The sequence below is a fragment of the Amia ocellicauda genome, chromosome 5, assembly GCF_036373705.1.
Source record: "Amia ocellicauda isolate fAmiCal2 chromosome 5, fAmiCal2.hap1, whole genome shotgun sequence".
Classification (NCBI taxonomy): domain Eukaryota; kingdom Metazoa; phylum Chordata; class Actinopteri; order Amiiformes; family Amiidae; genus Amia; species Amia ocellicauda.
Window position 1 is genome coordinate 24856483 of NC_089854.1, and position 20715 is coordinate 24877197.

Consider the following 20715-nt stretch of genomic DNA (forward strand, 5'->3'; position numbering starts at 1 on the left):
GTGTCGTTATTACATGTGATACACAATCGGCGGCTAATCCGCATTCTCTCTCACTCAGGACTTAATTATCGCTGATCTATATCTATGCGGATCAGTGTCCAGCGGTCAGTTCGCCTGTGGACTACAATTCCCGGCAGTCTCGTCAACTCTTACCGGAAATGACGTCTTAACCAATGACTGTGCTCGCTGGAAATTCAAACCAGTAAAAGGCCGGGTGGAGTAAACAGGCTGTAGAAGAGCATCAGACAAAAGAGGAAACAAGTGAAATTGTGTTTTTAAATACGTTTTCCACAATGGAAGTAGCTAATGAAGAGCACACGAAAATGTATTTTTACGAAAGCCGTCTGGAGACCTACTCGGGGTGGCCTTTTCAGGAGGGCTGCGTTTGCACTCCGGAAAACGTAAGTATTCTTCGTAAGTAAAAACAAAAAGCCGAACAATGAGCGTCCTGGTCATTTTAAAATGTACAAAAACATCGTGTAGTTATTAATCTGTTTACTTAAAACTTGGCATTCATTCAAGACATTTTACAATTTCCACGTTTTCGTAAAATACTATCTGAACATGCTCCACGACGAGGCCTAACGTAGTTTATTATTCTTATGTCACCCTTCAAATTCAACTGTTAAAAGTGCTAAAATAAAACACCAGTAGCCGGGCGCATAGTGTCCTGGGTGCAGAGGACAGGGTGCAGAAACGTCCAGGCTGTGGTATTGCAGGTACAGCCTGAGCAATGTGGTCACCTGAGGGTCCCTTTTGTGCTCTTTTCTTGGCGGAAATATCCATCTATGAGTTTTGAATGATGGTTATCTTCAACTTCAAATTCATGTTGATTTATTTATTATTATTTTTGTTCCCAGATGGCCAAGGCAGGGTTCATTCACATCCCCACTGAAAACTGCCCTGACGTGGCTCAGTGCTTCTTCTGTTACAAAGAGCTGGAGGGTTGGGAACCTGATGATGACCCAGTGTAAGTTTGCACTTTCTTTGTCTTCCAAAAATAAATTGAGATTTGTTTCCATGGACCTTAGATACATGCTGCCTCCAGTCATGACTAATGAGCAACAATGTTTTTGCAGAGTAGTGACAACTCTTCATATTGTTCTGGGCAGTAGCTGATTCTAGTGGTCACATTGTAGCACTGATTATACAGGGAACAATGACATCCTAGAAATTAATTGCCTGAGTTATTTACCGGGTAATTCTTTAATTATTGTTCCCTTTCTCAAAATAAGTGTAATTATCTTCACTCTCCGGTGCCACTTTTTAGTGTAAAGCATTTTTGTTTTGCAGCATTATCCAGACCCCCTCACTCCACATTCAAGCATATTCTGTTTTGAAGAGCACTAGTAAGTCAGTGGGAATCAGGATGTAAATGCAGCCTGTCTGTAGGAAACTGCACCAAATGGGGTTTTAGAGCTCAAATAGTTAAGTTTCTGACAAGAAAATTCAAAGTAGCTACAACTGTAAGCCATCTTAGAAGCTACCAAATGCACACACATCAATATATAAATTTTCTCCTTTCCAAAAGGTGCTATTGCCTGACATGTTTCCCTTATTTTCTTGTTAATGAATGACATGATGTTGTGACATCGTCATTAATCTGCTACCAGTAATTTATTCTGTTTGTTACAGTAGCATTTTTTTTTTTATATATATAGTTGTATCTATCTGTTACTTGAATAGATTCATGTATTGTCTTGTTTTTGAAGTAATTAAATGGTAATTAAACCCCCTTCAGGAAGGAACACAAAACCCATTCCCCATCCTGTGGTTTTATTGCTCTGAAGAAGACTGTTGAGCAGCTCACAGTGGAAGAGTTCCTGAAGCTACAAAAGGACCGACAGAAGCTGCTGATTGTAAGTACAGTTTCTCACAAGTCTCATACATCTACTTGCTTCTCTTGTCAATCAGATGGACCATTAGGATATTTAGCGGATGGTGGTTGGTGGGGATTCAAAGTAGTAATTTTTTACAAATCTGCTTTTATTTATTTTTCTGTATGTGGGAACAGTGTACTTTTTTGCTTGTCTGAAGTGATTGCTTACATTTAATATGTACACTGATATTAATCGGGTATTCTTCAAAGTACAGGCAAATGATTAAGGAATATAAACCCTCACCCTTGCAATGCACGGAGGCAGCTTCTCCACACAGTTTTCTTCTTTTGATCTTTGAATTGCTTTTGAATGTCTACAGTTTTGTTTCCTCTCCATTCATTAATTCCTTGTATCCCCTAGTTTTGACATGTCATTTCCTCAAGAAAATTACATAACACTATTGTCATTTTAGGCCTTATTAGAATCTCTGAACTGTTTTCCCCAGTCTTTTTATATTCTCCATTCAGGAAACTAAACATTTGTGCATTTCTAGAAGTTTTAAAAAATGGTTTGCATACTTTGGGTACTAAACTGGTTTGTGTAAAGAGATCTATTCATAAATAAAATGTTAAAAAAAAAAAAATGCATGATTTTGAATTTCAAATCGGTGTTGCTATGCAACCTATATTAGATGCAATGTTTTCCTAATTAATCAATGATTACTTTTTCAGTAGAGTTCTTGACCTGTTATTTAAAAAATAAATGCACAAAATCTTAGTCCCACAAAGTAATACAATCTTTTATTCTTGGAGTTGTAGTGTCATGTCACAGTGACATGTTCTTTATGAAAATGCTGTTACCACATGTGAGCCACATACATTATTTTCAAGAGGAAATGTGGGTATAGATCTTGCTGGGGAAGATTTTAAGTGAATTAAATAATTGTTCCCCTGTTGAAGGTCCGCAAAATAATAAACCAGCCTTATCGTGGAAGACTAATACTTCTATACTAATGTAAAGCTTGTGTATGACTCTGTAGTCTTACTTTGATACAACCAAGATGTTACAGGTTATACACCGATCAGCCATAACATTATGACCACTGACAGGTGAAGTGAATAACACTGATAATCTCGTTATCATGGCACCTGTCAGTGGGTGGGATATATTAGGCAGCAAGTGAACAGTTTGTCCTCAAAGTTGATGTGTTAGAAGCAGGAAAAATGGGCAGCGTAAGGATCTGAGCGACTTTGACAAGGGCCAAATTGTGATGGATAGACGACGGTCAGAGCATCTCCAAAACTGCAGCTCTTGTGGGGTGTTCCCGGTCTGCAGTGGTCAGTACCTATCAAAAGTGGTCCAAGGAAGGAAAAGTGGTGAACCGGTGACAGGGTCATGGGTGGCCAAGGCTCACTGATGCACGTGGGGAGCGAAGGCTGGCCCGTGTGGTCCGATCCAACAGACGAGCTACTGTAGCTCAAATTGCTGAAAAAGTGAATGCTGGTTCTGATAGAAAGGTGTCAGAACACACAGTGCATCGCAGTTTGTTGCGTATGGGGCTGCGTAGCCGCAGACCAGTCAGGGTGCCCATGCTGACCCCTGTCCACTGCTGAAAGCGCCTACAATGGGCACGTGAGCATCAGAACTGGACCACGGAGCAATGGAAGAAGGTGGCCTGGTCTGATGAATCACGAGTTCAAGGTGTTGACTTGGCCTCCAGATCTCAATCCAATCGAGCATCTGTGGGATGTGCTGGACAAACAAGTCCGATCCATGGAGGCCCCACCTCGCAACTTACAGGACTTAAAGGATCTGCTGCTAATGTATTGGTGCCAGATACCACAGCACACCTTCAGATGGCTAGTGGAGTCCATGCCTTGATGGGTCAGGGCTATTTTGGGACATACACAATATTAGGCAGGTGGTCATAATGTTATGGCTGATCGGTGTATATTTTTAATAAAAAAATAAAATTAAAAATCTTCTTGATAGTCGTATTTCATCATATAAGATTTATTCGAGTACCTGAAGTACATGTAGTGGAATATAACTGTAACATGTATACTGCCTTGGCCCACTCGGCTGTGGCAGACTTAACTATGTTGTATTCATTGTATTACTCTGGTAACTGTTACATTGCATCCATCACATCTACAGCTCTGGAAAAAAATTAAGAGACCACTGCAAATTTCTTCAATCAGCATCTCTACATGTATGGCAGCCATTCCATTCCATTCATATTTTTATTTGGAATTTGGGGAAAAATGTTGTTGGTAGTTTTATAGAATAAAACAATGTTAATTTTACCCAAATGCATACCTATAAATAGTAAAACCAGAGAAACTGATAATTTTGCAGTGGTCAATTTTTTTTTTTCAGAGCTTTATATAGTTGCATGTACTTTATTAATCCCTCCGTGGAGAGGTAATTGTATGTATACCTTTGGTAGGTTCCATTTATAAATACGTCTATAAAATATGGCAGGCCAAGTGGTAAAATACTTTGTACTAATGAGTGTAATTGAGAGAACTTCACATGTAAACCATTTCTCCCCTTTTATTCCAGAAAAAGACATGCAATCAAATGATTGAGAAATTTGAGCAGGCTGCTAAAGCAAGGAGAGGCGAATTGATCAAAACTGCAATGGATGAAGAATGAAACCAATCGCTGGAAGGTCAGGAGTCCTAACAGTGCACTGTGCCTGGGCTGGGCTTTTCACTCTGCTGTGTGTTGGTTGTGTATATATGTATTTTGAGTTTTGTTTTTCTTTCCCAGCTAGGGTTGTAATATAATAATAATTTCATATTTGAATCCCATTTTTAATAGTATTTTTAGTAATTCAGTTACTTTTCTTATGATCATTGTATGTCACACATGTCTAATTACCAATATTAAATGTAATATGCAGTGCTTGCCATTTAGAATGAAAGCTTATCAGATGCTTCAAACTTCCAGTATTTTTTTCTGCTGCTCTGTCTCTGTTCATGGTCCATTATTCCCTCTTTGCATGCTGGGATACCTTTCTCAACATGCTGGTGGAATCTCCGGTGTTCTCTGCTGTGATGTCCTTAACAGTCGCATAATCCTGTCCCATTGCTACATGTGTGAGAGAATCCGAAAGGAACTTTATGGTTGTTTCTCTGCTCTTCTCTCACAGTTGACCAATATGCACCCAGCTCTGTAATTTAATTATGTATTTGTGTCCTATTGGCTAGCTGCTTCTGCTGGTTTGTTAATATTTCCTCTACTTTACTTTATATTTTGTTGACATTTCATGGTGTACTTCTGGATTTTCTGTAATAAATATATTTGTATTTAAGTCTCGCCTTTGCTTTGGTTTAATTTAAGTCTTGCTATTTTTCAATGCTTCATTGCTGAAATGGAGTTACACATTTCCTCTCATGTCTTCAATATTACAGTCCTGGGTTCAGAAAATAACCCAGAAGATTTAATTGAATAGAATATGGCAAATCACAATAGGAAGCCAGTGATTAAATATCTTAAATCAGTTTAATGGAGTGGTTCAGCTGACAGGCCCTTGTGTTCCTTAAAATAAAAACCTGCAAAAAAAAAATGTCCTCTGTATCAGTTACTCTTCTGAGGAATACAATTCCCCAGTCAATTTGTTTTCTGCAGAAAGAGGGATTACTTTGTGTTATATATTTCCAAATAACTGCCAGTACTTGTCACAGCAATTGAGCGATGAAGCTACAGTATGAATTACACCAGACCCAAGGAAACCTTAAGCATATATCAAGGACATGTAGGAGAAATTGCACTGAGAAAGGGTTTACTCCTATACTGATAAATTAGAAATTATCATTTTGCATAGCTGGAGTGCAAAGCACTGAAAGACCCCACACCACACAATTTAATTAGTGTGATCAGCTTTAGAGTTTAAAATTAAAGTGATGCATGTCCATGTTATATATGTAGTTTGGTTATTCCCGATCTCTAAGGTCAGTGGTATACTTAATGTTTGTAAAGCAATTTGTTTCTTATCAAATGAGAACAAGAAAAATTGGTCAAATGTTTCTCATTAACAGCTCAAGTTTTCAACTCGCCTTTGATTTGCTAATATGGGTAATTTCTCTATTTTTAGCATTTCAATGCACATTGTTTTTGTGATAACTACATTTTAATCACCTGATTTATAAATAATTGCTACAAATGAGGGAATAGAAGGGTTGCAAATGTTTAATTCCTTTTTTGTTTTATTTCATGCTATGGTAAGAATGCAGTACATAAGAAAAATACAATTGTAAGGTTTGAGTTCATGCTGGCAGCAGAGTAAAAACCTTTACTGCAAATGGGCACGATCTTGAATTGACAATACCAAACACTCCTGTAGCTCAGGAATAAGCATGAAAGCTTTATTTGCTTCAGTGTAGTTTATCCTTCTGGTTTTGTATCCTTATGCTTTGAAGGATATATGGGAACAATTATGGTTCAGTTTCACTTTTTCATATTACATACATCTTTATACATTTATAACCACAGCAAACTGATGCCCTGTGGACATGTTATGACAAGCATTTAGTTTTTTTGTTTCTCTTCTTTACCTTTGTTTGGAAATGTTAGAGGTGTTGTACATTTTGCCTATAATACCCACATATTCTGGATTTAGATACTATATTTTCTCCAGGGATTACTGAAGATAACCATTAATTTGTCAAGAGGTGATGTGATGCATTAAAGTACATATTAAGGAATTAGACAATTTATTTTTGATATGAGAAAAATGTCTGCTGCCTGTAGATGGGAGATTAAGATATGTTTCCTGATCCTGCACATCAGAATCTCAACCATACAATCTTCTGAATACAAAGGATCAACTGAACAGTAATTATTATTAATATTTTAAAGGAAACAGTAACCAAGTATGTATATGCAAGAGTGTGTGTGTTATAGCAGTATATAGCACCAATGTACATGGAATAAAGTGTGAATTCAGTTACTCAATTTTGTTAAAAACAAATGTCAATATGAGTTTTTTAAAGTGGTACATAAATAGATGCAGCTGTGATTCAAACTGAAATTATTCATAAGCTCCCTACTTTCAGACATTGGTACAGTAATTCCTTTTACAAATGCTACTGAGTGTTTTATTCTAGGCAGACTACCAGGGATCAAATCGGTGGCACCGATGGCCATGGCAGATTCCCATTCCCATACAGATTTTTTTCTATGGGAAATTTCGGTTTTAGCTGGTGTTTTATGTTTTCCCATGTTATAGGTCTATGTAGGATGTAAATGAAATAATTTGAATCTATCTCCTTATTTAGATATTTATTTTGTTTGCAGTAGGAAACGCAATCCCTGCATCTATTGCAACCAGGAAGTGCTGTTTTATTTTTATTTTTATTTTTTTAGCATGTTTTTGAGGAGTATATTTTGTTTATTTGTCTGCTATTGTGTGTTTGCTGAAAAGCCTACATAAAACGCCACTGTATTCCCGGTTTAATTGCTGTTCCTTTCAAAAACTAGCCTGTCACAATGTGTATGAATTTGCTGCACTGAATACAATATTACTGGAGTAAAGCGTCCCATTTTTTAACAGGACACTCACTGAAAAATGTTTAGATTTTACATTTTAAATTATACAATGACTAAAGGGTTAAAGTGCAGACTGTCAGCTTTAATTGATGGTCCTTACATATATAAACAAAAAACAATAGTGCTTGAAAAAGTACCTAAGTCGTTTTTGCCACCATCCCAGCCCTGACACACACACACACAAGGATAGGAGGAGAGAGGGTGGTTTGAAGATGTCCACCAAATTTGAATTCTTAACCACTTTGTCACTAGTTACTAAGGCATGAGGAGGACATACACGCTTTCTTATATCCCTCTTTTACAGTAATTGCTAGTGTTTTTCTTAACACAGGTTCTGAAGCAATTTGAAGCTATTTAGTGTAATGATCTTGGTGCCATGGAAAATTGGGCACCCCCTTACATCCAAGTGGCCTTGCCCCTAAAATCATGAAATTCTAAGCCTGCACACTACAATAAATGATACCTAGAAACAGCAGTTTTTTTTAACATAAATGGAACATAAAAGCATTCATTCATTATTATTTTTTGATTCAAATATATTTAGTGTACCGGTAATGAGCCTGAAGCCTAATTTAGTGACTAATGTGAAAGCAATTGGGCCTGCAGTTTGTTTTGTATGCAATTGCATCAATAAAAATAACAGTATTTCTATAAACTTAAAAAAAATAAAACACCTCCATCAAATATCAAACAGGCAAAGAACACTGATTTTCTGTCTGATTTATTTTCTTTGTGCTGTCCTTCGGAAGGAAATCTGGAAACAGTTTCAATGATGGGGTGTATCAGAGTGGACTTTATTTTGCAACTGTAACAAACTGGACCATGTGGGAAACATGGTCTTCTACCAATGCATATAGCAACCATTATTGTGGAAGGGTTGCTTTTTCATAATAAATATGTGTTAAGTTTAAAAAGATAAAGAAACGAACTCTCTGAGGTGTTAGTTACCAGTACAGTACTGCACATAGGTAATAGAATAGGAAACATACATGATTCTTTATGCATACATGCATTCATATATACATGATGGCAGAAGTTTCTGTTAAAAACAAACGTGTGTGTGTGTGTGTGATGGGAGGAGCACAGGGCAGAGTCGGAGCTCAGCACTAAAATGTATGAAAACCTCTCTATATAAGTGCACCGAGTAATTCAGTCTCAATCATTTGAGGGCGGATTGCGGGGTCTCCCAGCCAAATAAGCGAGAAATAAAGTTCTGCCCATTAAAGAAAAATATACAGAGAGAGGAGGTGGATTTCCTCAACACATTTTAAGCTTACAGAGACCGGCAAACTGAACCAGATGACGACTCGGATGCAATGGCATTAGCGGGATGACAGCAGCGGGCAGGGGGACGGGGGAGGCTGAGCATGAAAGCACAGCTCTGCCTCGGATAAAGCGCAGGAAAGGTGTTGGCGCTTGATTGTCAGCCGCTTTTCAGCAGGGAGATGAACTTCGGCGCAGTGGTGGTCCTGGCCGGCCTCACCGGGCTGCTGAGCTTCAGCCTGCTGGCCGCGGCGCTGGGCAGCGAGCACTGGTACCTGGTGGAGGTGCGCGGCGAGAACGGCACCCGGGCGGAGGAGCTGGGCTCGCACTCCGGGCTGTGGAGGACCTGCGAGGGTACGGACACAGGACAGCTCTGCCCTGTGCTGTTTCAGATATTGATCGGCATGTTGTTCACACTCTGTTTATTGACTCTTTTGGTCAACGTTAGTAGAAACGGTACCGTTAAAGGCAAGGTTTGATTAACAACTATTATGATGCGTGTAGCCAAGGATGTGGCAGGAGATAAGAGCAATTAATGTGCATGCTTGGCAATTACATGTCGGACAGTTGTGGTGACCTCGCATGAAGACTGTTGTTGTAATCTATTTAAAAATGTGTATTATAATTGTATGTAAAAGCTTGCATGAGAAGTCACGGTGGGAGACACTTTTTAAACCAGATAGGGGCCCAATTAGGCGCTGGGGAACTAATTTCTTATGCATCCTAAGGTCACGTATTTTATGTGCAACAAAATAGGGGTAGTAAAATATAGTCCATCTGTTACGTCGACTGGCAGTAGGTGCTGTACTTGTTTTCGTCTGGGTGCTTTTTCCACTGGGAGTTAGACTTCGAAATGCAAACCGACGGCATTATGAAGAGTAATAATTATTTTTAATGTATTACAGGTGTATAGAAGTATGGATTATTATTATTATTATTAAATCATGAATGATTTAATTCTTTGATGATGATACAGTATGTCTTGGTGTTGACTGAGGTTAAAACACCAACTCCATTATTGTCCAGTACCCCAACCTTAGCCACCAACATTTGAAACTGCACAAAATGCAATTTGATCTCTACATTAAATGCAATCCTGACACTAATGGCAGTGTAACTGTATGGAATAATCTATTCCTCACCCTAGTGTTACACGTATTGCAACTCTGAATCATAAACAAAATGATTGTGTCAAAGTATTACTCTAAAGCTGTTGGTATTTCCTTCCAGAGGCCAGTTCAATTCAGTTATCTTGAATATTGTGTATCGTTTGAAAACCTGGGGCTGTGTGAACCCTGCACACCTCCCAGATCTGCAGTGACATCTTAAGCTAGAACTTGTGTTGTATATAACTCAAGGACTAAGCTCAAAAGGACTAAACCCTGGCATTACTGTTATTATCCTACGCTGTATGATATTGGATGTGTGTAGTAAAATCTAAAAGCAAATCACAGCAGTGGCCGAGCCTAGGATCACACTATGAAAATGATTAGTCATCCAGAGCAACCTTAGATTGGGATGGAGGAGAGCTGTAGTGTTTCTAGGAGAGTCTACTTATAGAATATAACAGGCTAAGTGTGAAAGTAAGGCTAGTTACAGAAGCTAACCCATAGGAGAGCTACGAGAGAGCGTTCACAGGTCTTTGCAGCCTGCAACACTAAATAAAGCATGATTAAAGTGTTCCAGTTAGAAAGTGACCACTAGCATTCCTCCCATTGTATGTGCCTTTCTGTCCTGACACCAGGAATATTGTCCAGGCCAGTTTACTGTGCAGTACAGTTCAGTTTTATATATCCATTAATTTCAGAAATGGACATCAAAGCTTAAGGTCAGCATGTGGTGTTTCTGGGAGCTCTGAAATGCAGAGAAGGACACGGCATCTGGATGGAACTTGTCATGCTTGTAGAAGCCTTTGATGTAGCCTTCTTAAAGGGTACTTCAGAGGATTTGAGAACAGATAGATTGTTCCCTTAGACCTCAGTATATAACCTCCAGATTTAGTTTGCCATATTCTTTAATTCTGAGAAAATGAAATATGTTTTCTTTTTATGAATTGTTTTTCAGGGTGGGAGGTTCCTGTAAATGAAATGGCTTGATTTCTTTTTGTTTCCAAGATCATCTCTGATTTTCTGTTTTTTAGTGAGATGGGATAAGAGGAAAGCTTACAGTAATTGTTCCTGAAGTGACTTTCATATACTGAAGAGCCCACGTACAAGTAGCATAATTGCAACAATAGGAAACATTGCATCCTGTCTCGAGAGAATTGTGTTTAAAAATTGATTAATGAAAATATTGTGCCATTTTCTATTCTATATCTGTATGAAGTGATATAATCAGGTGCCACTTTTTAAAATATTTAAGGAAAAAAAGAAATGTGCAATGTTCCTTAATACAGCACTGCAAGAATAATAATGATACAAGTAAAGTAATACCACAAAAAAGTGCTTACATTAAATAGACATTTTATTATTTCCTGTGGTTATGAGATCAGGTCAGGCTTCTAGAAGTACTACATCTATATATAATACATGAAAGATCCAAACTTGTTACATAACAGAACCAAACTTGTTGACTATGAATCAAGGAAACATATGATATTTTAAATTCAAGCAACACCCAGTAATATTGATGTTAACTGCTGTACATCTGTGCTCAGATCGATGGAACATTTTGCAAGCACCTTGGGTGGATTATTAAATCAAAGTTTTATAAATGCATCCCATGTGTCTTTGCTGGCCTCAGTGATCATAGCTCGTCCCCCTGAGCAACCTGTGTTGCAGTGAATGTTGCTGGAGTCAAATAGGCTTGTCTTATGTGTCGAACAGGCAGCGGCTTGATTGAGTAGAGATTCCGATAAACCTCTAGAGCTTTTGGTTTTCTTTTGAAAGGCTGCAAAATAACCAAGTTTTCATCAGGGATCCCAGGACTGCTTATTGTTTGTTGTAGGTAGCTGATGCAAAACTATGTAATACTTCGGAAAAGCAGGAGGCTAATATACTTATATTATGCTGTTTTAATTTCACATTAGCTTTTGTTTCAGCAAAACAATTAGGGCCCTTTTAGTATGGAATGGATGAAAGTGACGGCACTGAAGCAGAGCTATAAAAACATTCATGTTTCTGTCACTGCAGTTGAGTCATTTTAATTTGAAGGCTTCAGTTCTGTATGCATTGTTTTCATTGTGGTGCCTTTCAATGTTTATAGCAACCCCTGTCAATTGACTGTTGATAACAGCGTATTGGATTTGCCACAGGAAAGCTAAAATACTGTCAGAAGTATCACTCTCAAATTAATTAACTGAATCTAAAGTGGAATGATCTCTTACTTATGTAATTTTCCTTAATGAAATTACATAGCCTGTGCTAGAATAGTTATGTTAGTTATTCAAGACATGACAGACAACTTGTAAACAGACTCCAATGCAGAAAACTATTCTGGTCCAGACAACAATTAACCCAGACATCCTGAAGTGTCTGTTTTAGCCCTAAGTGCACAGGGCGGGTTCAGGTAGTGCAGACCATGGAAGCATACTGGACACATGGCAAAGTGATGCATAGTTTAATAGGAGTAGCTGCTTGGTCAAGCTAGGCCTCTTGCCCAGCTCTCTGGAGTCTTCTGTAGTCAATACAGCTAACTCCCTGTCTGCAGTCAGTATTGAGGTTATTATGAGGATCTATCAAATCCATGCTGAATTCTTTTGTGGTTTGAATCCCTCACTCACTAGTCCGCTCTGCAGCAACACACAAAGGCAATGTGTGTCACCAATTTTTAGTATACACAGGTGCCAGCCATCGGTATAAACTTCCAGTAATGCCTCTGTGAGTGAAGCAGGGCCTGAGGACAAGCTGATAAGTGGTATTGCATGTGTCTAATGATGGCTTTGTGACATTTTCCAATTAGCTATAATGGCTCTACAATGCATTTATTCAGAACACTTTGAATGCAATGTGCAATGATATATAAATTAAATCAATGGGTATATTACAGGCCTTTTACAGATCTCATCCCAGCCGCTTTTTTTCCAAAAAGCAAATCACGTTTAAATGCCTTTTCTTGTTTCATGCTTTTGCTATGCTTATATCTGAAATAAAACATCAGATAGTAATGTCATGGTGATTCTAAAAGTACAAGCAAATTAGTTAATTATTTATTGATGTATTTACATACTTACCCTCAAAGGAACTGAAATTAAGGTATAGTAATAATTTGTTTAATTAAGTGACTGGGTGAAATGCTGACAACCAGAATGTGATTTACCACACATCGAGCTATTTCACACAGAAAAAAAAACAAGTGGAGTGTTCTCTTATTACTTCACCATCTCTCTCTCTCTCTCTCTCTCTCTCTCTCTCTCTCTCTCTCTCTCTCACTCTCACTCTCTCTGTTTTCCAGGTAAGAATGCCTGCTTCCCTCTCAACAACCCTTTCGATGCAGACACCTCCAATTTCTCAGACCCCATCAGACACTTAACCAGTGAGTAAACCTCATGTTATACGAGATATTTTTTGCTCCCAGGTTCAGCTGAGTTTAGATTAATTACAAAATGCTTTACTGTGATGCCTAATGGTTTACCACAGAATACACAGAGTCATGTGGAGCCATGGCGCATTACATTATTGTGCAGCATCAACAACAAAAGAAGACTTCAAAGTTTTCTGAGTATGTGGTTGTTTGATGGGGCGTGCGGTGGGGGAGCACTGTCTGTAACCTTTGATACAAAATTTAAAGTTGTTTTAATGGTTCTTTAGCTTATTGAAGAATGTCTAGTAGACTTGGGTTCCATATAGGGTATTTTGCTTGCTGTACCACTCTCTTCTCTTGATCACCCTTATGGCGTTCAATGTATTACAATTAAGCAGGACAAACAGTTATAGCTTAGCTAGTAAAAAAACACTTTAATCACCACATATATGTAGAGCGAATAAGAAAAGTGACAAAGCAAAAATCTGTACTTAGTCTCCTACAGATAGAAATTAATGTCTCCCTTATTCTATATATAGTAATTCAAGTTTGTGCCTATTCTGTATTACGTTAAGGAATACATCGTGCGGTGACCACCTGGGCATTGCAGTCAGCAGGGGCAGTAAATTACTGTCACATACACAATGGCAGCACATTTGCTGCTCACACCTATTGTGTCATTTCCTCCCCATGTGTCCTGCCTCCTCCGGCTCACTCCCTCCTCGTTACATATGGATAGAAATCCCTGCCAGCACAGCACAGTTTCTTTTTGGAGAGATGCTCTACACCCAGTCCCATTCCCATCTGGAATGTGATTAGATCCTTCTTCCCTTTCACTCTGGAGTGTAAATCATACTCCTCCTCTGCATCTACATATGCCTGTATCCTCAGGTGTCAAAGCAGCCGATCCCAGATGGAACTCACACGCTACTTGTCTGGATAGTGGTGGGTTGAATTGTAGGGACGCATTGGCCGGGGGAATACATCGCACGTGAGATGCATGGGTGTGTGCAGTCACTGTGCCTTTGCAAATGCCAGCGTCCATGCGATTGAGTGACCATTGTGTCTCCCTGCAGCCTTGCACAAGGTGATTGTCATCCTGCTGCCCCTTAGCCTGGTGTTGCTGGTGTTCGGGGGGATCTGCGGCCTCGTCAGCTCACTGGCCAGGAGCTGTCCCCTGCTACTGGGCAGCGGCTCCTACATCCTCCTGTGCAGTAAGTTACTCAAATTAAATCTTGCACCTGGCATTGGGGTGGGACTTTATTTTTGCACTAAGAAGGAGAACGCTTCTGATTGTAGCTGTTTCACAAAACTGAATTGCTGCCATGACTAGGAAATGCCCCAGAAATGTTCTGACTGTATGCTGTAAGTGACACGACAGTCCTCTTTGCAACAAAAAATGCAACAAGGAAATAAAAAGCACAGTATAGGATAACAATGAAAATCTGAGATTGTTCAGGCAGATGTTTTTGTGTCACCATTTCGCATGGAAAGTTACCTAGGAAAATAAACTTATTTCCCACAGTGAGTATGTTGAATGTGTGTTTAACCCTAGGCCATACCATTGTCTCTAAGGCACTGCACAAAAGTATTTAAGGTACTGAGTGACAAAATGACACACTCCAAAGCTGTTGCCATAAAAGTGTACACAGACATCTGAGAGGTTTTTGTAACTTGAGTTAATTAACAAGCATAGTGAGGAACAATCTGAACAGAGTCTGCAGCAGCTCCTGCTGTCTTCACGGTATGTGAAATGAGACAAGAGCAGCTGGAAGGTAGGATTTCTGCTTTTACATACAAGCGGCAAATGGCTAATAAATGTCTGCCCTGAATGATGTTCCAGTCAAGAAAGCAATAAAGAACTCAAAGACTGAAGATGTTGACTGAATGCTTTTACAATGATATGTATATATGGGTGGGGGGGCTGAGTTAAGACTCAAATCGGCCGATATTGGAACTATTAATCTCTGACTGGGATCACAGGGAAGGCCTGTGCGCGTCTATTTATTTCTCCTCTTTCAATGGTTTCACTTGGGCACTGGACAGATATTTATTTTAAATGTCTGTAATTTTTGCAGAACGAGTGTAGGGCTCCTGTCAAGAAATGTTCAGTTATGATACTTCAGTTGTGACTTCATGCTGCTAACCATATCTCTGGGAGTACTTAGCAAGATTTCCCAGTTGCACTGAAGAACACGCACAACCAGTTCACAAGGGTCTGAGAAAATTCAGCAGAATTTTTTTGAGAGTCCATATCTCAGCAGGCCGGACCATCAGGGATCTCCCACTGACACAGTGTCTACTGCATATCATATTGACAAACTAATGAGTCTTGTGGTTTTAACTCAAATGGTAACACAGAACACCTTGTGTACCAGAGTGAACAGCAGTGCTGTTGATCGTTGCTTTACTCCAGTTTTAATTTTAAAACACACAGATGCATAGTGTTTTAAAGTGAAACCTTTTCACTCATTTCCAGTTTTATTTTACTGGAACAATCACTCCATCTAATATCATGTCTTGTCCCTTCCTGTGGAGCTCAAGCGTTTTTGCCTCTTGGGAAGAGTCATCGTAGCCACACTGAGGAAAGTAAATGTCTTGATAAGATGCGATGATGAAAACCCACACTTTAACACAATTCAGTTTTTTTTTGTCAGTCTGTCGATTGGCTTGTGACCTTCAGTGAAAATGAGCTATAGGTGTGGGAAATGAAAAGCTTTAAAGCATTTGCAGCACAGGATGACTTTTCAACGAGAGTCCAGTGGTTTGTGTGAAGGTCAGAACGTGGCACTGGTCTGTGGGCAGCAGGTAAAGAACTTGCTTGAGGGGAGGTAGGCCTATTTTACTGCTTTCCACAAGTATTTATTTATACAATTGGCACCTTTTCATTTTTCCCTTCCTTGCACTAAGGAAATACTGAGAATAAATTAAAGTGGTATTCACTGAATTACAGCTCGGAGAAAGAACGCACTGTATTTTCATTTATTTTTTCATTAAAAGAATGATGGTAATAATGGTGAGTAGCAAGGACAAAACACCAACAAATAATAAAACTTACTAAATACCACTGTACTTTTGAATACCATTGATTCCTGTTTACACACTGAGCTTCAGGCAGCTGAACAACACTTTATGTTATAATTTTTTCAGAAAATGGAGCCAAGTGAAAAATCACAAGCATACTGCCCTGGCAATGTATCAGCTTAATAACATGAAAACAGTTTGAACACGAGTGGGAAATCTGAATAGTTTAGTCAAATCAAACAGATGATGTTATCTGCTATCTGTTTCACTAGCAGGAATTGGCTGCCATGTTACCTAGGTATCTGTTAATAGAACTGCCGTCTACGTTAGTTCAGTATTGAAGAGCAAATGGCAAGTTCTTATGGGCTCGATGAAGAATATATTAAAACACACATTTTTAACAAATGCAAGTTAGATTTATTAAATCAATGGCTCAGATGCACTAAGCTTTTGCTGCCGTCGTCATACCTTAGCTTGTTCATAAAGCAAGAGAAACTAATTGTCTGAAGGAAACGTGGCAATTAAACGGGCAAGTAGGGCTATACTATTTCTTCCTTTATTCTTGTGACTGCTATCATGTGTTTCTCCAAAAAGGCTTCTAGGATAAACAGGGAACGTTGTGTCTGTAGCGTGAAAGAAAGGGTTCTTTATGCTAAATCTAGACAACAGAACATCTCAGATTAATAAAAAGCACATGTGACATGCACAGTACATTTAAAGCTGGACATTTCAAACATCCTCTAATGTCTCTGCTTTGTGCCTTTTACAGTAATTTGTTAATTTGTTGTGCTTTCTGTATTACGCTTGCATTGCACTCATGTGATGGTCTGCAGTAACCTAACTTTGGAAAGGACTTTGAGATTATGCTAACCATGAAAGGGGACTGTATACAATTGCAGTGGTATTTAGTGAATGTCCAATTACCCTTTCCTAGTCCTGCAAAATCTATGCATGAATAAAACACAGTTCAGCCGTGATGTTTGGCTTTGTATCTGCTGAGGTATTGCGAGCTTTTAACTTGCCTTCCCTTCTGCATCGGTGCATTCAGATTCTGCTTCAGAGATAATGTTTTCCAGTCAGCCAACCTGCTCCTGTTGTATCTCATTCGCAGTGAGCTAAGCTTTGCCCTACAGGTGTTCGATTATTCATAGCATTTCATCTCATAATGGTTCTCATAACTGTGCTAAAATCCATGGTCTAAAAAATTATGGGAGTAAATTCCTCTGATATTTCTAATACCCAGCCTCACCGTCGCTGTGACAGAAGGCTAATTTGTGCTCTCTTTTTGTTCGGTACAGCTGTGCAGCTCTCCCACTGCTCTGCATCACGGTGTAAAATACTAATAACTTAATGCTCTAGAGGCAGTGAAGTATGTGTTCAGCACTGTTAGTTAATGTCAATGCCAGTTTCACTCGTTCAGCCCAGGTCTCCCTGTAAGGATTCTGATATACTGTGGGATATTGTGCTGTACCTGTCGGTTTCTTTTTCCCAGCGGACGTGTGAGTGGATAGGCAATATCCTATGGATATTTTTTAATTTTTTCGTGGGGGTCAGTGTTGTTTGCTCACTATATCTTAGTTTCTGTGAGTGACCGTTCCCTCAGTTCCCTTCAGTCTCAGTCAATTCCTATTGAAAATAGACTTGAGTGACTAAACCGGTCAAAGGCACGCAAGTTGGGCCCTCGGGCCAAGAGCGAGTTCAGTGGGTTCCGAGACAGCTGGGATTTTCTGGACATACCACCTCACAGGGATCTCTAGTCAGCCACATTGGTTGTGTGTGGGCTGCAGTGGTCCTCAATGAAGTTTGGTAGATCTACTGTCGGGGGGAACAGAACTGCATGTATTGGCAGAGCGTGTTTCCCCAGGTCTGTCAGCCTCTGTACAGTGTTGATACATCGGCCACAGCACTGAGGTGAGGTGATATACATTTGTGGATTCTAAAGTGTGAGATTATAAAAGGAAAGAGACTACTGACTCCAGAACGAAGAAAAGGTTTTTATGTAATGAAAATGACTGTATTGTGTGCTCCCATTATCGGGATAATTATCACTGCATGGCTAAAGAAAATCCAATTATGTGGGTGTAAAAGTCACTGATTGAATATTTATCATCCCCAGGTACTTACTGTTTATTTAATCTGAAAAGTTATGAGTTTTTGGACATGCTGTCGGGCACAGGTTAGTGATAAATAGACATCCTTGGGCAACATGCATTAACCAAGCTGTTAATCTCACACTGCCTGCTAAAACATAATGTTAAAACATTAAAACGCACAATGTGAATGTCAGAGGTCTTCTCTTCACCCACAGGGTTATTAATAGCTTAGTATTGTATTCTTTAACAAAACGATACATTTGAAAGGAAAAAAAGCAAAGCTATTTTAGCCTGCTTCACATTTTGTCATGTTGCTCCTAAAAAAGATATGCAGGCAGGCAGGCAGATAGAGAGGGATTTAAATAGGCTTTATTTGCCTAGTGGTCAGGGCACTGGACTCCTGCGCAGCGGGTCATGGGTTCATCCCCAGGTGGGGGACACTGCCTTACCCAGATTGCTCCAGTAAAAACCCAGCTCCATAAATGGGTAATTGTATGTGAAAATAATGTGATATATTGTAACAATTTTAAGTTGCCCTGGATAAGGATGTCTGCTAAGAAAAATGACCATAATATCTAGATAGATAGATAAATGGAAGGTAAAAACAGGAGCCCAGCACATCGAGGGGCACAGGTCAGGAATGTCTCTGGAGATCTTATCTGTAGTCCATCCTCCTTCGAGTCTCTTAATGGTCTCTTCTGCAGAATAAAGTGCTCTTCTTTTACCAAGTCCAGTCCAGTCCTATGCCAATTCATGTTTTTTTTAAATCCCAGCTGGTCCTGCTTTGTGAATGATGTTGGTTTACCATGCAACATGAAGCGTCTGGGGGTTTGCCTGGGGTCAAGTTAGCTGCTGGTCCCATGTTTGGAGCTGCGGTCATTGATCTGAAATAAGGAATTTAAAGTCCCATCCCTCTGTGTTTTAAATGATTGTGAAAACACGTCAAGGCTCTTCCGCTGAGGTCACAATTCTGCCCTAACCTCAGCTCCCCTGGGAAATATCCTCAAAGTCAACCCTTCAGCATCAGCCAGGCAAGGAGCATATGAGACACCACCCGTCAGTGGATCTGATTAAACCCCTTCATGTGACACCTGCTGTTTCTCTCCTGACCCCCCTAACCTATTTTTCTTTATCTCCCGTGCTCAGGCTGCCTCTGCATTGCAGTTTTGTCTCTTTTAATTAATCTCTGTCTCTCTCAGAGTTGCTGGAGTATTCCTCTGCTCTTCAGTCAGTCTGTATCAGCTGTGCTCTCTCTTTTGGCTACACTGTAGCAGGGTGGTGTAATTTGTCGAGAAAACCACATAGTTGGAGACCATGCCAACTCCACAGAGGCAGACATTTAAGGCCAGAATCAAACCTGGGTCCCAGTAGCTGTGAGGCAGCATCTAACCTCTAAAACCATTTAAAATGTAATATAAAATATGATCTCAACCCCTAGCCTGAGTTTATTTTTAGATTTTTCCCTGGACATTCCCATGTCTGTCTCTCTGTGTCGCCGCAGGTTTTCTCACCCTGGCTGGCCTGAGCATATACATCAACTACTCCCGCCTGGCGCTAGAGGAGATGGTTGACATGGTGGGGGAAGAACGCATGGCCAGCGTCCATGTTGCTTTTGGCTGGTCTATGGGCGTGGCTTGGCTGTCCTTCATCCTGGAGGTCATCACAGGCTTTCTGTTGTTGTTTGGGGCCAGGCTCACCAAGTTACACCACCAGTCTGTCCCAGCCATTTCGCTGACATAGAGGGACCAGCCAGTCACCTGCTCCTCCCACACAGACGACCTTGATCCTGCATTGACTTGGAGAAAGAGAGGGGGGCCCGTCTTCTTGTTTTCTATCCCCAGCTGTAATCGTCAGTCTGATTCTTTTCCCGAGTAATGGTGTGTTGCCATTCCAACACTACAGGAGATTTTCTTTCCTCTTTTGTTCCCCCCTTTGATTTGATTTGATTTCACCAGAAAGAAACAAAACAAAGTCTTGATTAAACAAATTGATCTGTATGTAAGGCTGCATCTTTCATTGTTCTTCTCCCCAGGGAATACATTTAAAGGGGCAGGAAATATGATAATGTGCTTGATCCATTTAAGCTCCAGATGCTTTCTCTTTTTTCAGTGATTCTCCTGGCCTCGTTTTAAGTACAAAATTGGGATGCAGAATATTTCTCTCTCGCTCTCTTTTTAACTAATAACCTCTATACACGTGTGATTAATGCTAAGCACTGCGGCAAAGGAAAAATGATTTTAGATGAATATTTATGTAAAAACTAATGACAAAAAGCATTTACATTAATTCAAGCAGCTGTGTTGCTTCTGTGGTATTGTACCTAAATAATGCATTGAAGGAACTGTCTTTTCATTCACCTACAAAGAAATATGCCAGTCTTCTGCAATGAAACTGTTCTGTGTTATGCCTGTGCTGCCCACGGGCTTAATTATTCTGGTATTGTTTGAATGCACCAATGGCGGCTGTAACTATGTTGTCTGTTCTGTTTAGACTTATAT

The 20715-nt window shown here is 39.6% G+C and overlaps 2 protein-coding genes across 3 annotated transcripts; both read left to right on the plus strand.

Moving 5' to 3' along the window:
• The first annotated feature begins 175 nt into the window (after positions 1-175).
• On the plus strand, positions 176-5139 carry birc5a (baculoviral IAP repeat containing 5a). Of its 2 annotated transcripts, XM_066704488.1 has the most exons (5): positions 176-401; positions 861-970; positions 1742-1859; positions 4386-4494; positions 4896-5139. In XM_066704488.1, exons 1-4 carry the CDS (start codon positions 294-296, stop codon positions 4476-4478), a joined length of 429 nt encoding a protein of 142 aa, XP_066560585.1. In that variant the 5' UTR covers positions 176-293; the 3' UTR covers positions 4479-4494; positions 4896-5139. The 2 variants fall into 2 exon arrangements, with proteins under 2 accessions (XP_066560585.1, XP_066560583.1); XM_066704486.1 differs by having other exon boundaries at positions 177-401; positions 4386-5139.
• A 3370-nt stretch (positions 5140-8509) lies between these two features.
• Positions 8510-20214, plus strand: tmem235b (transmembrane protein 235b). Its single transcript, XM_066704489.1, has 4 exons — positions 8510-8993; positions 13032-13112; positions 14177-14314; positions 19719-20214. Exons 1-4 carry the CDS (start codon positions 8822-8824, stop codon positions 19955-19957), a joined length of 630 nt encoding a protein of 209 aa, XP_066560586.1. The 5' UTR covers positions 8510-8821; the 3' UTR covers positions 19958-20214.
• The last annotated feature ends 501 nt before the right edge of the window (positions 20215-20715 follow it).

What these genes read in the sequence shown, in the direction of transcription:
- tmem235b (XM_066704489.1), top strand. Translation starts at nt 8,822, where the DNA reads ATGAACTTCGGCGCAGTGGTGGTCCTGGCCGGCCTCACCGGGCTGCTG. An exon ending in CCCCATCAGACACTTAACCA is followed by an intron (nt 13,113 to 14,176) that starts GTGAGTAAACCT and finishes GTCTCCCTGCAG; the next exon opens with CCTTGCACAAGGTGATTGTC. An exon ending in CTCCTACATCCTCCTGTGCA is followed by an intron (nt 14,315 to 19,718) that starts GTAAGTTACTCA and finishes GTGTCGCCGCAG; the next exon opens with GTTTTCTCACCCTGGCTGGC.
- birc5a (XM_066704488.1), top strand. Translation starts at nt 294, where the DNA reads ATGGAAGTAGCTAATGAAGAGCACACGAAAATGTATTTTTACGAAAGC. An exon ending in GAACCTGATGATGACCCAGT is followed by an intron (nt 971 to 1,741) that starts GTAAGTTTGCAC and finishes AACCCCCTTCAG; the next exon opens with GAAGGAACACAAAACCCATT. An exon ending in ACCGACAGAAGCTGCTGATT is followed by an intron (nt 1,860 to 4,385) that starts GTAAGTACAGTT and finishes CTTTTATTCCAG; the next exon opens with AAAAAGACATGCAATCAAAT.